Consider the following 16,086-nt stretch of genomic DNA (forward strand, 5'->3'; position numbering starts at 1 on the left):
AATGTAGTAGTATTTTGCTTATGCACAAGAAGGAAGATTAAAGGAGCCATTGGACATCACACTTCCAACCCGATTTAGGTAGATCCTTCGTTACAAGAAAGTTGAGAACCACTAGCCTAACCAAACATTTCTTCCATTCTCATATACTGACCTGATATTCACTTCAATTATGCGATTGCTATTTCACTAACTGTCAGGGCACTAATGATTTGGACATGGAACATCTTCAGTACAATTTGACATTTCTGCCTGCTTAAAGCACTACCTTTGATGAAGGACTTCTTGGGGCATCCACACACAGCTGTTTCAAGTATTTAACATTGCTAAGATTGCCAAGTAGAACATAACCTGCCCGGCAACTCAGATCTTCTTTATAATGCACAAAAAAAGCCCAGTGCATATACCCACATTTTAAAGATGCATGTCCCTTCAACCTTTTTCCACGGCACAACTTTTTGGGCTATCAGCCCACACATTTAGCAATACATGGACCATGTATTTACAGACATGTTAAAACCTTAAGGTTTGTTTGAAGTACCCACGAAGTAAGACTTAACAGGAATTGAAAGTAAGAAGAAACTGTAACAGGAACCATCTTCTTCTTTTGGCTTTGCATTGTGCTCATCCCTGCCTTCTCCAGAGTTTTGTTCTTACCGGACTCTTCATTCTGGAGTACTTTCAGTCCCATGTCAGCTTCACCTGGGGGTGTTTCATTTTCTTTCATGTCTGAAACATTCTGAAGTTTAAAAATATTTTGTTAGACTACCTAGCCAAGATATTCTGCCTGTTATTTGAGGAGAAATCTATTTTGGAAAAAGTATAGATACAGACATCTGGTGGACAGGCAGCTTATACACAGTATCTACTGGATATTAGAAATCAACCACATATTAGCATTATGACCTGTAAAAAGATGGTTCCAAAAGGACTGTCTTATAGGACTTTTCTACTGCTTATTAGAATCTCACTTTAGAGAATCAGTTGCTTATTAATCATAATCAACGAAGTTTGAAACTACACAGTGTACAATTTTCTCTCCACTTTCTATTAGAATCAAGTCCAGACATATATGTTTGTTGCACAGCTAGATTGCTATGCAATAGCTAGTGATTACTGAGTATGTATGAATTACGGTGTCTGCATAGACTTTTTACTTTCTCTTTACCTTTCCTTACTTATTAGAATCAAGTGGTCTGCCTGATGAGATTCTAATAAAGAGGTGGACACTAACATCAAAAAGCCATGTTGTCAGCATGGCTTAGAAAAAATTGGCAAAACAAAACTAAACTAGAATGGCAAAGCCATGTTTTGCTGCTTTAGGTGCATCTTTTTGGCCTTTGCTGGCAGAGAAATGTTCTCTCCAGTTGACAGTTATAGTAAACAAAAGTCCTAGTTTATGCTAGGACTTTCCATACCCATTTATCACAATACAACAGATATTCTCCTACCTACTCCTCCTTTAATACATTTTACCTGCCAATATACAAGGGAAAACATATACAAAGTAGATCAGCCATATATAAAAACTTCCTATATGGAATAAATTGTTTCTTTCAATTCTAGCAATTTTAGATGTTACTTGTGAAATACTAACATTTTAGTGTCATGACTTAGCTGAAAAAATCCCTTTAATCCAGTGATATCTAACCTTCTGGCCTCATGGGTTGGAGGACTGGCGTAGCATGGGTGAGCGTACCAGATCCCATACAGGGTCAGCAAATGAGGTTGGTCTGCAGGTATGATCCAGTGTGGCAGCCTAACCCCACATGCCCAATTACAGCTACGTTCCTGCACATTGGACCAGTCTAGCATGCAGGGCCACATCATGCAGCCCACGGGACTCCCCACAGGTCCAGAAATTTGGCAGCAAGGGAGCAGCAATTAAACACTGCCACCACTCCCCTTGCTGCCAAATTTGTAGGCCTATTGGGAGCCCCACAAGCTGGATGACACTGCTCCATGGGCCAGATTCGAGCCACGGGCTGGAAGTTGAGCGCTGCTGCTTTAAATCTATTTTTCAAACTGACCAATATTCTTAATATTTAGGTTAAGGTGTGCAAATCATCATAACCAGCTATATCAATGATTACCCAGTCCTTGAATGCTTAAGGTTATAATGTTATTTTAATTAGTTGGATTGCAATATTTGAAGTTCTGCTGGCTACCTTTAAAATAGGGGTTCTGGCAAGCTGCAGAGGCAAAGATAAAAGCATGAAAATTAACATAACTGAGTAGCTAGCTGAAAGGCAAGCCCACAAACAGCGCACTACTGGATGTACCAGAAACAACAGAGCTCCACTTTTATATTGGAACACTAGGAGAATGTTGCAATACACACGTGGGAGAGAACATAGAAACTTAATGCATTCTAAAAGAGCAAAACACAGGGAAAATATCTTATAAGAGATAGCACAGGAGAAAATCCTATAGGATTAGTTGCCGCCCTGCCTATCAAAGTAAATGAGAAGGAGTCTCAGCACTTACAGGACCAAAATAAAGAAATAACAGGGAGAATCTACACATAGCCCTATGGCGACGTAGCAGCACGCTACAGTGACATAGCAATCACGTGGATCTACACATGATCGCTGGCTACGCTGCTATAGTGGCGCACTGCTACAGCGATGTAGCCAGTGAATCTAACCATGCGCCGCCCATAACACTGCAGTACGGATGGCTCCTGTGCTGTTTTAGTACTTCACCTAAGCAAATAAAACACTGCGCGGTACTAACATCACCATATGTAGACATGCCCAGTGTCCCAACAGCTTTGCTGTAACTTGACCTGGAATAGTGTATGCAGTTCAGGTCCAGGCTACAGTTTGAGCAGAAGATTTATTTAATCATCATTTTATTAATGAATGATCATTTTAATGATTATTGAATTTTTAAGATTAATGAATGATCTGCATAATAAAATGATCCATGAGAAGCTTGAGAGTCCAGAGGAGAGCCATGCGCATGATCAGAGGGCAAGAGAACAGGTCTTATGAAAAGAGGCTGTGAGCCATGGGACTCTTCAGCTTGGAGCAGTGCAGGCTCGGGGGTGACTTGGTGGCAGCCTGTAAATACATAAGGGGTGTCCATCAGGATTTGGCGGAAAGGCCTGTTCACACTGCTCTCAGCTGCTCTGCTCATGACTCACCGGTTGCACATTGCTTTCTGTGCTGCCAGGCTGCACTCCTGGCTGCATGCATTTATTTGCAACATTAAATCAGCCACATCAGCCAAAAAAAGCCAAATGCCAATAATGTCAATTTTCTTTTTATTGGTGCATATATGATATAGACCAATGTATTGGTGCACCTCTAATGTATTCTATTACTTAAGGTTTGGCCTGACTCTAGAATACTGAAGAGAACCCTAGGTAGATCAAAAGATGCAATGCAGTGGACGGAAAAAAACCAAAACACCTACAACGATTTAACAAAAGAAAAATAATTTAAAAAGAAAACAACAACAACAAAACCATGGATATTTGTATTTTAATCTGATTTTATTTATTTAATCATTTTTTAATTTTAAGATGCTCTTTTTAAAAAATAAACCTATATAAAGATAGTTTTAATTTAAAGATATATTAAAGCTCAATGATATCATCATGGAATAAATATTATAACTTCTAATTATATACTATTCAAGATACTATATTCATGTAACCTTTTGAGAAAAAAACCAACATTATAAATAGGTTACAACAGGCCATGGACTATAGTAGGGGCCCAATCTTATAGGGTCACGAGAGGCTCCTCTTTAGATTAGTAAAGATTAAAGAAAACCACTCTACCCAATGGGACTCAGTGCTCAGTCTAGAAGATCCCATTAAGCATCACTGTGATGCTTAGTTTCAGTTCTCAGACTGGATTTGTCTCCAAAGACAACATCCTTGTTAACAGTAGCATACAGAGATGAGAGAGAACCAGAGATCCAGGTTTTCCATTTCTTACAGGGAAAACGTTTTTTTTGGTTTTTTTTCAAATGAGAAAAAAAAAATATCAGAGAAACCCACAGACTTAGCAGTTTTGCAAAGAGCTCTCAGAAGGCTGGCAGAGTTCCAGCCTGCAATAGACAGGGAGGGAGCGAGAAGAGGGTGGTCAGGCAGGGGGCACCATGTGCATGTATATATGCACATGGCCCCAGGCAGCCTGGATATTAGCTCCCACAGGTAAGTTGTGGTGGGGAGGAAAAAAAATAAAAACAATAAACTGAAGCCCAGATAGGGAGGGAGGGAGGGAGTTGGGCAGGGTTGGGGTGAGTGGGGCTCGAGGCCCAGGACTGCAATGCATGGCTGCAGGGCCCCGGCAAGGAGCAGGACAAGGCTGCAGGTGGCTCGTCCAGGAGGTGGAGGGGAGGGGAGGGGCTGGCTCCCCACAGTCCCAAGGGTCAAGGGGGACCCATGTCCCCCAGATCTGTGTGCAGGGTGGGGATGGGGGTGGGCTGCCTGCTGCGGGCTCCCTACCTTAATGCCCTCCATAGCCCAACAGATGCAACCTGGTGCTGAAGGGCACAGCAGAACCATGCAGGAAAGCTGCTTGCCACTATGAGCTCCATGCTGCCCTAGCAATGGGTCCTGTGCCCACATGGCAGCAGCAGGGCAGTGGTGCACGGTTGTGCCTCTCACTGCTGTTGCATGCACAGGGGTCACATTTCCAGGGCAGCGTGCAGCTTTAAGCGGCTAGCAGCTTTTCTGTGCAGCCCCGCTGTTCCCTGTAGCGCTAGGTTGCCCAGCCCACAGCAAGCAGCCTGCCTCACCCCATGCACATATCTGGGGGCATGGGTCCTTCCTGTCCCTCAGGAGTGCGTGCAGCAGTGGGGAGCCAGCCCCCCTCAGCCCAAGCCCACAGCAGGCAGGCAGCAGGCATGAGGGGGAAAAAATGGGCTTTGCTCTGCTGCTGCAGCTGCCACCTCCTGCCAGAGGCAGGGGGCTATGAACCCAGGTCCCGGCCCCATAGCACTGGCAGCTGGGGGCCCCCTCTGGCAGGACTGGGGGTGGGAAAAGGAGTGAGGGGCCATCCATTTTAATCATGGACTTTTGAGTTTCTTAGAGAATGAGATTTAACAGGGAGCGGCATGAGACGTACGGGTGAAAGCCTGTCGCACCCCCTCCCCCGCCCCCCCCCCCAGCAACCCCCAACTGCTGTGGAGCCCCCCCCCCCAAGCAGCAGCCAGAGGTAAGCAGGGCCATGGCAGGAGGGGACTAGCTCAGCTCAGCTGCAGGGAGGCGGCTAATTAGGAACCAGGGAGGGTCTTGCCTCACCCCAGGCCCTACTTTGCCCAGCCCCCCAGGGAGCCGCACGACCGGAGCCTCACGAACAGGCCACGCAAACAGGCGTGCTTGTCTTCCCAGCGCGCGAGTTAGCATAGGAATTTGTGCAGGAGGGTGAGCGGGAGGGCCTGAGGCCCTGCCTGTGCGCCTCTGCCCTAGGGAAGCCAGTCCCAGCCGTAGCCAACCCACCAGCGGCATGCCACGGACGGGCATGCACTGCACCCCAAGGGTCCCCTCAGGGTCTGTGGCCCCCGCCTCTGGCACCTCAGAAACAGCCACCCAGACGGAGCCCATGGTTCTGGGCTCCACGTAGACGGAGCCTCTGGCTCTCGGCTGTGGGGGCTGCCTGTCACTTTTTCAGGCTTTGGAGCCTGGGAGCATGGCCACCTCCCCTTGGGTCTGCTCCCTTTTGGGATCTCTGGTGCGCCAGCTGAAGGAGCTCCAGGCCACAGTCCAGAGACTGGGTGCCATCACGGACTGTGAGCAGATTGACTCCTACTGCCAGGCCCTTCTCCCCCAGGAGGCAGAGGGTAGACCATGGTCTCCCTCCAGGATAAGGGAGGACTCAGGGACCTCCCATTCTGTCCAGTTAAGGGGATGGACCAAGGTGGTCAAGGGCCCCAAGGGCCACCCCACCGCTGGAGCTTTGCAACAGTTATGAACCTCTTGCAGCCCCAGCTGAGCCTGCTGAGTTGCCAGCTCCTGCAGGCAACACGGGCTCTACTGTAGCTACTGCCCCTGCTCTCCCCAAGACAAAACACAAAGTGTTTGTCATGGAAAACTACATCCTGAGGGGACAATCTGCCGCCCCAACCCCTTAGCCTGAGAAGTCTGTTGCTTCCCAGGACCCTGCATCTGAGACACTGCGGAGAAGATCCCTAAACTCCTCCAGCCCACTGACAGCTATCCTATGCTCCTTATCTATGTGGGTACTTGGAGCACTCTCAGCCACGTAACGAGGCGCTACAGGGATTTAGGGGCGGGGCTAAAGGGTCTCGGGGTGCAGGTGGCGTTTTCTTCAATCCTCCTAGTCTTGGGCTACGGGCTGAGGAGGATCCAGGTACTGAACCAAAGACTGCGGTGCTGGTGTCATCAGGAAGGCTTTGGCTTCCATGACCACAGTCCGCTCTTCGGTGAGAGAGGCAGTGAGCTGCTGGGAAGGGATGCTGACCTGCTCTACCAGCCTTTAAACTAAACCTGCCGGGGGGGGGGGGGGGGGGGGGGGGGGGGGGGGGGGGAAAACGGACTACTGCCACTGATGGCCCACTGAGAAACCCTTGCAATGCCAGTGGGCCTAAGCACTTAAGGGAGCCCACCCCTGCCCCAGCCCTGGATCTATCTGTGATATTGGCGCCCAGGGTGGATGACTGGAGACCCTCTGGGTTAAAATCTGTGGGGAACACAGCTCAGGGGACACGATGGTGGGAGTCTACTACAGACCTCCCACCCCAAGTCAAGAGCTTGACCAGTTCACCAGGGAATTGGCTGAAGCCACATGCTCCTGATCCATGGTTGTTATGGGAGACATCAAATACCCAGACATCTCGTGTGAAGAGCGCTTGACTAAATCCGAGCGGATGCAAAGCTTCCTCTCGTGTGTGGATGACCTCCATCTGACTCAAGAAGTCTACTGGCCAACAAGAGGTAAAGCGCTGCTCGACGTGGTACTGGCAACCGGGGATGACCTAATCAGCGACCTAACAATCAACGGAAAGTTGGGCAACAGAAACCATGAGCTGATCACCTTCACCATCCGCTGTAAAGCGGGCATGTCAGTCAGCAATACAGAAGTCCTTGACTTTAGGAAAGCTGACTTTGACAAGCTCAGGAGGCTTGTCAGTGAGGCCCTAAGGGACCACGACCCTAAGGGGAGGGGAGTTCAGGAAGAGTGGTTGTTCCTCAAGGGAGCAATCCTTGATGAACAAGCTCAAGCTATTCCGTCTCGGAGGAAAGGCAGCAAAAGGGCACAGCAGCCCCCTTGGCTCTCCAGGGAACCAGCGAACCTCCTGCAGCTAAAAAAAAAACCAAACGATGGGATTCACCGCCAAGGAAGAATATTCTGCACTGGTCCGGTCCTGCAGGGAGTGAACCAGGAAAGACAATGCTGCGACGGAACTCCAGCTAGCTACAGGTATCAAGGACAATAAAAAGTCCTTTTTCAGATATTTGGGGAGCCGGATGAAAAGCAAGGGCAACATTGGACCCCTGCTAAACCAGATGGGACAACTGACAACCGATGCCCAGGAAAAAGCCAATCTATTAAATGGGTACTTTGCGTTGGGTCTTTCATCAGTCCCATGGGACACCCATGCCCATTATGGGACAGGGAGGCCTGGGTGAGGGAGATTCCCTGCCCTCCATCAATGCTGACTTCATGAAGGATTACCTTGAGAGGCTGGACACCTTCAAGTCAGCCGGCCCTGACAGTTTACACTCCAGGGTACTCAAGGAGCTGGCTAACATCATAGCCCAGCCCCTGGCACGGATGTTCGAGAACTCCTGGAGCTCTGGTGAAGTGCCCAAAGATTGGAAGAAGGACAATGTGGTGCCTATCTTCAAGAAAGGGAGGAAAGTGGATCTGGCAAATTACAGGCCCATCAGCCTGACCTCTATCCTGGGCAAGGTCTTGGAAAAGATCATCAAGGAGGCCATCCTCAACAGACAAACTGACGGCAATATCCTGAGGGATACCCATCATGGGTTTGTTGCGGTAGATCTTGCTTGACCAATCCTCATTTCCTTCTACGACCAGGTGACCCATCACCTGGACAAAGGAGAGGAGATTGATGTCAGATCTTGACTTCAAAAAAGCCTTCAATCTGGTATCCCATGATCACCTCTTGGCAAAACTGGCCAACTGTGGCCTCAGGTCCACCACAATCTGGTGGCTGGGGAATTGGCTCCATGGTCGGATTCAGAGGGTGGTGGTTGATGGAAGTCAATCGTCATGGTGCCCCGTGACCAGTGGGGTCCCCTAAGGCTTTGTCCTTGGACCCGTATTGTTCAACATCTTCATTAATGATGTGGACATAGGAGTCAGAAGTGGACTGGTCAACTTCGCCAACAATACCAAACACCCGAGGACAGGAGGGCGATCCAGGCTGACCTTGACAGGCTCAGGAAAGGGGCGGACGAGAACCTGATGGTGTTTAACACCGAAAAATGCAAGGTTCTCCACCTTGGGAAAGAAAAACCTGCAGCATAGTTATAGGCTCAGGAGTGCTACGCTGGCTAGCACTACAGATGAAAAGGACTTGGAGGCCATGATTGACCACAAGATGAACACGAGCCTTCAATGCGATGCTGCAGCTAGTAAAGCGAGCAAACGCTGGCTTGCATCCATAGATGCTTCTCAAGTAAATCCCGGGACGTCATTCTCCCATTGTACTTGGCCTTGGTGAGCCTGCAGCTGGAGTGTTGCGTCCAGTTTTGGGCTCCACAATTCGAAAAGGATGTGGAGAAGCTTGAGAGAGTCCAGAGAAGAGCCACACGCATGATCAGAGGTCAAGAAAACAGACCTTATGGCAATAGGCTGAGAGCTATGGGGCTCTTTAGCCTGGAAAAGTGCAGGGTCAAAGGTGGCCATCAGATCGCCCCTAAGTTTATCAGGGTGTTCACCAGGATCTGGGGGAACGTTTGTTCACCAGAGTACCCCAAGAGATGACAAGGTCCAACGGTTATAAACTCCAGCAAGGCCGTTTCAGGCTAGACATAAGGAAGAATTTCTTTACTGTCCGAGCCCCCAAGGTCTGGAATAGCCTGCCATCGGATGTGATTCAAGCACCTACATTGAACGCCTTCAAGAGAAATTTGGATGATTATCTTGCTGGGATCCTATGACCCCAGCTGACTTCCTGCCTCTTGGGCAGGGGGCTGGACTCGATCTGCCGAGGTCCCTTCCAACCCCAATGTCTATGAAATCTATGAAACAGGGAAAACCAGGATCCCTGGAGATAACCATCCTGATTACCTACCCATTAGCCCTCTTGTCTCTCTGCAAGTTGGTGTACACAGTCAAACCCTTACCTCTCTCTCTAAAAGTGCAGTCTCAAGAAGTTAAATGAATAGAGGATATCAAACAAACAACAAGAACACACTTTTTGTAGAAAACAAAGATTAAATCTAGGCTTCCTGACTACTGATTTAAAATCAGTTTTATTTAAAATCAAATCCACCCTGAGATGCAACATAGTTAATATTGCCTCAAATAAAGTTTATGAAGAAAACAATTTTTTGCTGTGGGATTTTTTTTTTTTTTAATTTGCCATCATAACATTCTGTTAAGTATGTATTTTAGGTTATTTAATATAAAGGCCCAGGGGAAAGGAAAAAGAAGGACCACAGCAAAAAAAAAAAAAAGATTGCTTAAAATGCTGTAAATAAAAGAGATCTAAGTTTGTTGGTGGGAGAAGAGAGGCTGACTCAGAATTAATAGGAAAGCTAGGAATAGCAGATAAATATATACAACTAGAGGAAGAGAACAGTGAAAGAATCTCTGGAGGGACTGTTGAAAATCACTGCCAATGACTAAGAACAGGCAAATTTAAGTAGTTTACTATGTTTCAGGGCTTTTCACTTCCTTTTGTCCAATCACACACAATGCAACTTCTGTTCTGCTTACAATTATACACAGAGAAATACTGGTCTTATTTTACATAGCACCTGGAAAGCCAAATATAGACTTTTGCACAAAATAAAAAGGAGAACATTTCAATATTTAAGAGATCACAAAGATGGCTACTGGGTTCTTTTGGCAAACAGAATATCTGGGTGGGAGGTTTTTTAAGGCTTCTATAGAGCTTATTTATTCAGCTAGAAAAAAGAAGTGTGATTGATGGTTAGGTATTTAGTCTCCAATTAAGTTCTTTAAAACTGCACCCAGGGTTGTATTTGAATACCTAAAAAACATCAAGTTATTACTCTGGGAAATAGCCATAGACTTTACAGTTCTGAAATTGATAAAAATTAAGCATTAAGAAGGATAGTTGATTGGAGCTAGCATGCAGCACAAGCAGGGTACCAAAAAGACACAAGATAAATAATACTGATGGGTATTTCATCCTGAAAGGTAAATGGCAGCAGAATGAAGGAAAATATTCTATTTAACTGAATAACAGAAGTCACCTCTTCCTCAACAGAAAATTCTGTATTTTCTGTATTGGTATTAGTATTTTCTTTGGAGACTTTCTTTCTAGTGGCTGTCTTCCTCTGTTTCCCGCGCCTTTCTGTAACAAAGGACACTTCCTCCTGACTATTGAACTCTGTGTCCGTGGAGGATGATGCACTTCTTTCAGAGTCCTATATGAAAGAAATGAGACCATAGGTTAGTGCAGGCTTCTATGTATCTAACTCGAGGATGCACAAAGAGAAAGCTTCACAAGTTATTAATGGAACAAACATTTAATACCCGTTGTTCAGGAGTAAATCTTGCTTGTGTTCTCAGGTGCTTATCAGTATCACCATTAACCTATGCAAGTCTACTTATTCTCAAATGCTGTAGTTAATTAATTCTAGGTTAGTTCATTAGGCTTGTAATTGAAATCTCCTGGATTGTTTTTATTATATACACCTAATATGCAATCAAAATATTTAAAGCAATTCAGCATTTCACATTTCTCACTCAACTGGAAGAATCCTGTAGCTCTCCAAGTTTTTTAAATCTCTGTGGGGGGAAAAAATATATGCAGTTGCTCTTCTTCAAAATGCTACTCTGCAGCAAGTCCAATTCCTAGCAATGGAAGAGCACACTTTGATTGTTGTCACTGTACATATATAAAACTGAAGAACTTAGAACACCAGTTCCCAACCTGGTGCCTGGCGCTCCCCACCCCAGTTTATTCAGGTGCTAGCATGCATTTTCACAATCAGTAAAAATCGTTATTCCAACAAAAAATGCTGTTACTGCCAATTGAACTCAGGCGCTACTCAATGGTGGCCAACATGGGACTGAGTCAGCCTGACTGACACAGTGACAGTGGTGCTTACTACTCCCTCCCCAAACAAAATTATGTGCATATCCAGGATTCTAAATTCTAAACTTTAATATTTATATTGGCTCCTACTAGTTTTTGGTTTAAATTTGAACGTGCCCTTGTGCACATAAATGTTGGGAACTCCTGACTTAGAAGAACAAACTGAAAAGGATTAGGGGAGAGGTTCCTTCTGGTTTTATAACACGGGAAATAGTGAAGTATATGCTGTCCATAATAGGATGGTGAAAGAAAGTTCTTACAACACAATAACATGGAAATATCCAATAAAACCAATATGTTCACATTTTTATTAAAAATAAAGCATGTTTAAAGCACAGTATAACAAGATATTAGAAGGGAAATGATAAAAAAAGTAGGGAGGGGGACTCCAGCTGTTGAAACACTGTTATAGCATCCCAAGAATGCTAACTTGCAAGCTGAGTAGGTACAAAATGACTAGACACATGACCCAGACTTTCATATAGATGACAACATGCACAATTATATAAAACATAAGAGTTAAATAGGATTCCATCACCATTACGAGTCATGATAATAGTAATACAAAGGCTGCAACTCTACTAGGAGTTGCTTCAACCTGGGGAAGATTCTAGCTTGCACACCAACTATCACAATCGTCTATTGCAAGGTTTCTTACAAATTCCAGAGGATAGCTATTAGCTAAGACTATTGGTCACATATGATACAGCATCTCCCATTTCTAGAACCAGCGTGGATGTTGTCACTTTGTTAGTGATGGGCTCAAAATTGTACGACTTGTATTTAAAATAGAGTTCCTGACTGTAATGGTCTCTCAAAATAACCAGATAGAGCCACAAGAATTTTGCACTGATTAACATCAAAACAAATTTGAACCAAACATCAATTTATTTGTCCATATCGTTTGCTAAAAATTGTCCAGCGTGTACACACAGACTATGTATTAATTTTTCTAACTCCATTATTAGAACACAAACTGGCTTACAGTTGCATAACAAAGCCACTTGAGAGCTAACAGTAAGAAGTCAGTTAAGCAAGAGGCACCGATTTCAACCAAAACTTCAATTCCTATCAACGCTTGCCCCATGAGAAATGCTGTTCAGTATATGCAATCTACCGTAATTACTAAAATAGATGTCATTTTCTTATAAAACTGGCTTTGAATGATAGTCTACATAGATAAGCAGTCTGACATTTGTTCTTACCTTACTTCCATCTTCTTCGTTTGGCTCATGGAAGTGTTGCTTCAGAGCTTTTAATAATTTATCTGCCTGGAAAGAAAGTATAAAATGTGACCCAAAGATGACATTGAGCTGTTAAAAAAGGTTGCATAAGCCTAACCAGCATTTAGCCAATTCAATAAAGCACTAAAATCAACCAAATCCATCTCCATTCAGGAAAGCATATACTTACATTTTAATTAGATACATTAATCCCATTAGCAGGGATCCAGGTTTTCCATTTCCCACAGAAAAAATGTGGTTTTTCCCCTTTCTTGGAAGAAAACGTGGCTCTCTCATTTTAATGGAGAAACCTGCGGATTTTGCAGTTTTGCAAAGAGCTCTCTGCAGGTTGGCACAGTACCAGCCTCAAGGGGCTGGGAGAAAGCAGGAGGAGGGCGGTCAGGCAGGGGGTGCCATGTGCACTTAAACCAGGGGTGGGCAAAATAAGGGCCACCAAGCACTTCCCTCTGGCCCGCGGAGTCCCTTCAAAACCCACATAATGGTGGCTACCTCTCTAAAAGCCTCTAGCGGCAGCTGGCAACACCAGCCGCAGCACCTCAGGCTGTTTCCTTGGGTTCTGATTGCAAGGCAATCAACCCTGACCTCAGCCTGGCCCAGCTGGCCTCACCACCCCCTCCCTCCCCAGCTCAGGCCAGGTTTGCAGCTTGAGAGGGGCAGGAGGGGCTGGGCCAGAACCTGTGGCACCGGTGAGGGGAAACAGTGTCTAGGCCAGATTCTGCTTTGCTGCACACTAGAAAAGGCCCTGCCATGCAGGTAAGCGGCTGCTGGGCAGGCTTTCCTCATGCTGTGCAGGGTCAGCACTGGGGAGGGGAAGCAGCAGGTGGGCCGCAGCTCTGGCCCAGTCAGCACCAGGGAGGAGAGGAGGCAGCGGAGCCATGTGCTGCTCGGGACAGGATGAGCCTGGCCGGAGCAGCAGGGACTCAGCTTCACTTTCCCCCTGCTTGCGCCGGTCAGTCCTGAGCGGCACACAGCTCCATCCCCGCTTCTACTGGCTGGTGCAGACCCGGCCAGGCTCCTCCAGTCCCCAGCAGCACGTGGGAAGCTGGCTTCAGCCACGTGCTGCTCTGGATGAGAGACCTAGCCAGGTCAGCACTGTCGGGGCCGAGGGACTGTGGCCAGCAGCCCGGGCACGTGGGCCGGGGAAGTCGGCACAGCGAACTAGAATTAGGCACTGATGCGTGGAGGTTGATTAAAGATTATTTTACTTACACCGTAGAGGGTTGTGGTGCAGGCAGGAAAACTTGCTTGAGTTGCAGTTACAGACAAACACAAGTGGAGTTTGCTAGGCTCCACTGAAGACACACGAGCGGAGTTTGCTATGCTCCGCAAAACAAACACAATGAGAGCTCTCTGAACCGACACGAGAGTCCGAGCTGTGACTCTCAATGAGCGCGCAGGGCAGGGGTACATCAAGGATCGTCCGGTGACGGGGAGAGATTCTTGATGGGTGATCAAACCACCATTCGGTCCGAGATATACGCAGAAATCCACGAGATAATCGTGGACTCCTTGCCGGAATTCTCTCGGATTTCTCCCGGAATTCTCGGAATCGGGGTTCTCAGGATCCTCCCGAGATTCTCGGAGATCTCCAACTTGGGCAGAAACTGCTCAAGCCTCTTATATGGCTAGCAAGCCAATCACTAGCCGCCACGTGGGAATAATTTAGAAACAGCCAATAATGAGACACAAATTTGCATGCGAGCGGCGGGAACTCCTTTGCACCGGGGTTCTCTCTCTGCAGCTGAGAATTGCACCGTGCAAAGAAAGCTCCACGTGGCGGGAAATAATTCTGCAGTGCCGAAGCGCGCACACAATCATTGGGTAATGACAAGCACCAGCCAGGAAAGGTGGCATGCAGCAGAAGTCGGCTTCCCACGTGCTGCTGGGGACAGGAGGAGCCCGGCCGGGTCTGCACCAGCCAACAGAAGTGGCCATGTTTATCCTTTTGATGCGTAATGTAAGTTAAGTTATTTATATTATGGTTGTATGTTTGTCACATTGTTTTCTGGAGCATTAAGTTAATCACTACTCAAATTATTTTTTAAAATAAAATTAAAATCTGTTATAGTAGATGTTTGATTTTTAGTATATGATACTTTATCTATACCTTTTTAAATTATTGGTTCTGAAAGATTGTGTGTGTGCAGCCCTTGACTCAACTGGTTGGGCTCTGTTCTGGGGGAGGTCTGATGCCCCTGAAACCCCACTGCTGAGGCAGGATGTTAGAGGGTTCACAACCCCTCGCTACCTGGTAAGTTGTGCCTGTGCCTTGTGGCCCATACGGCAGAACTCTTAGGGACCCAGGAGCAGGCCATGTACTGTGAGGGTGGGCCATGGTGTTTGGCAGTGTTTCCCGGTCAAGAGGTACACCTTCAGGGATCATGTGATGAGGGCAGGAGATTCTGGGACAGATATGGTAAGCAGGGTAGTTTGGTGTTGGGTGGGTGAGTCTTATGACACAGACCATATGACAGGGTGTAACTTTCAGTTCTAAGGCCACCTCTCCAAAAGGAGTACTTCCAGGGGCAAGGGGAGGGACTTCCGGTGGCAAAGGCCAAGGGGTGGGACTTCTGGTCCCAAGATGGTGACCAGGGGGTGGGGCACCTGAAGGGGCAGGGCTACCCATGCAACCCTCGATCGCTCGCCAAAACTCAAGAGGCCTTCCGCCTGAAATAATTACCTGCTCCTGACTTAAATGTATATGGCTGCCAGGCAGCAGAGAGAACAGTTCCCCCAGAAGTGGGGGGGGGAGGGGATTGAGGCCCCAATAGGGAGAGGGAGCATTGGCACGTGCACCCCCTTAGATTGGCTGTGCACCCCCTGGAAGTGCCAGCTTCAAAGCTGGAAGTACACTTCTGGTTTCACCACTGGCTCAGCAATTGGCTGCTGGGGGACCCCCTCCATTTGGCAATTGGCTGTCACTAGGGGGACCACCCCACTCCCCATTGTCAATCTGGTGCCCCCCCCAGACTTGGGAGGCACCAGTCACCCATGGGAGGGAGTTGGGCAGGGCTGGGGCTGCTGCCCAGCAGGTGGTACATGGGGCTTGAGGCCCGGGGCTGCAATGTGCGGCCACAGGGCCCTGGTGGAAAGCAGGAAGGAGCCACGAGCAGCTTGTCTGGGGGGTTTGTCTTGTCCGTCTCCCCTGCCACTACACACACTGAGGGCAGGGGAGACCTGTGCCCCCCAGATCTGTGTGCAGTTGCGGGCTGCCCACTACGGACTCCCACTCCTGCCCTGCTGCCCTCCACTGGGGCCTTCACAGCCCAGCAGGTGCAACCTGATGCTGCAGAGCAGTGGGGCCATGCAGGTAAGCTGCCTGCTGCTACAAGCTCCACACTGCCGTGGCAATGCATCTCTTGTGCACGCGGCATCAGCAGGGGTGGTGGCATGGGGTTGTGCCCCTCACGGCTGCTGCACACACAGAGGATGCGTCACCAGGGTAGGGCAGAGCTTGCAGCAGCAAGGAGATCCTCGCGTGGCCCCACTGTTACCTGCAGCGCTGGGTTGCACCTGCTGGGTTGTGGAGGCCCCAGGGGAGGGCAGCGGGGCAGAAGCCTGCAGCAGGCAACCCACCTCCACCCCTCACACAGATCTGTGGGGT

At 47.6% G+C, this 16,086-nt stretch overlaps 1 protein-coding gene across 4 annotated transcripts in view; it reads right to left on the minus strand.

Annotated features, from left to right (window-relative positions):
- The window catches only part of NUSAP1 (nucleolar and spindle associated protein 1), a 46,398-nt gene that overhangs the window by 22,534 nt on the left and 7,778 nt on the right, over window positions 1–16,086 (minus strand). For all 4 annotated transcript variants that reach the window (XM_014595496.3, XM_014595495.3, XM_019496485.2 and 1 more), the window contains exons 2-4: window positions 12,444–12,509; window positions 10,391–10,564; window positions 655–736 (exon numbers count right to left, since the gene is read on the minus strand). In XM_014595496.3, the coding sequence (XP_014450982.2) occupies window positions 655–736; window positions 10,391–10,564; window positions 12,444–12,509 (322 nt within the window). The remainder of the gene's footprint in view (window positions 1–654; window positions 737–10,390; window positions 10,565–12,443; window positions 12,510–16,086) is intronic.

The sequence above is a fragment of the Alligator mississippiensis genome, chromosome 2 (assembly GCF_030867095.1).
Source record: "Alligator mississippiensis isolate rAllMis1 chromosome 2, rAllMis1, whole genome shotgun sequence".
In the NCBI taxonomy this organism is placed as follows: domain Eukaryota; kingdom Metazoa; phylum Chordata; order Crocodylia; family Alligatoridae; genus Alligator; species Alligator mississippiensis.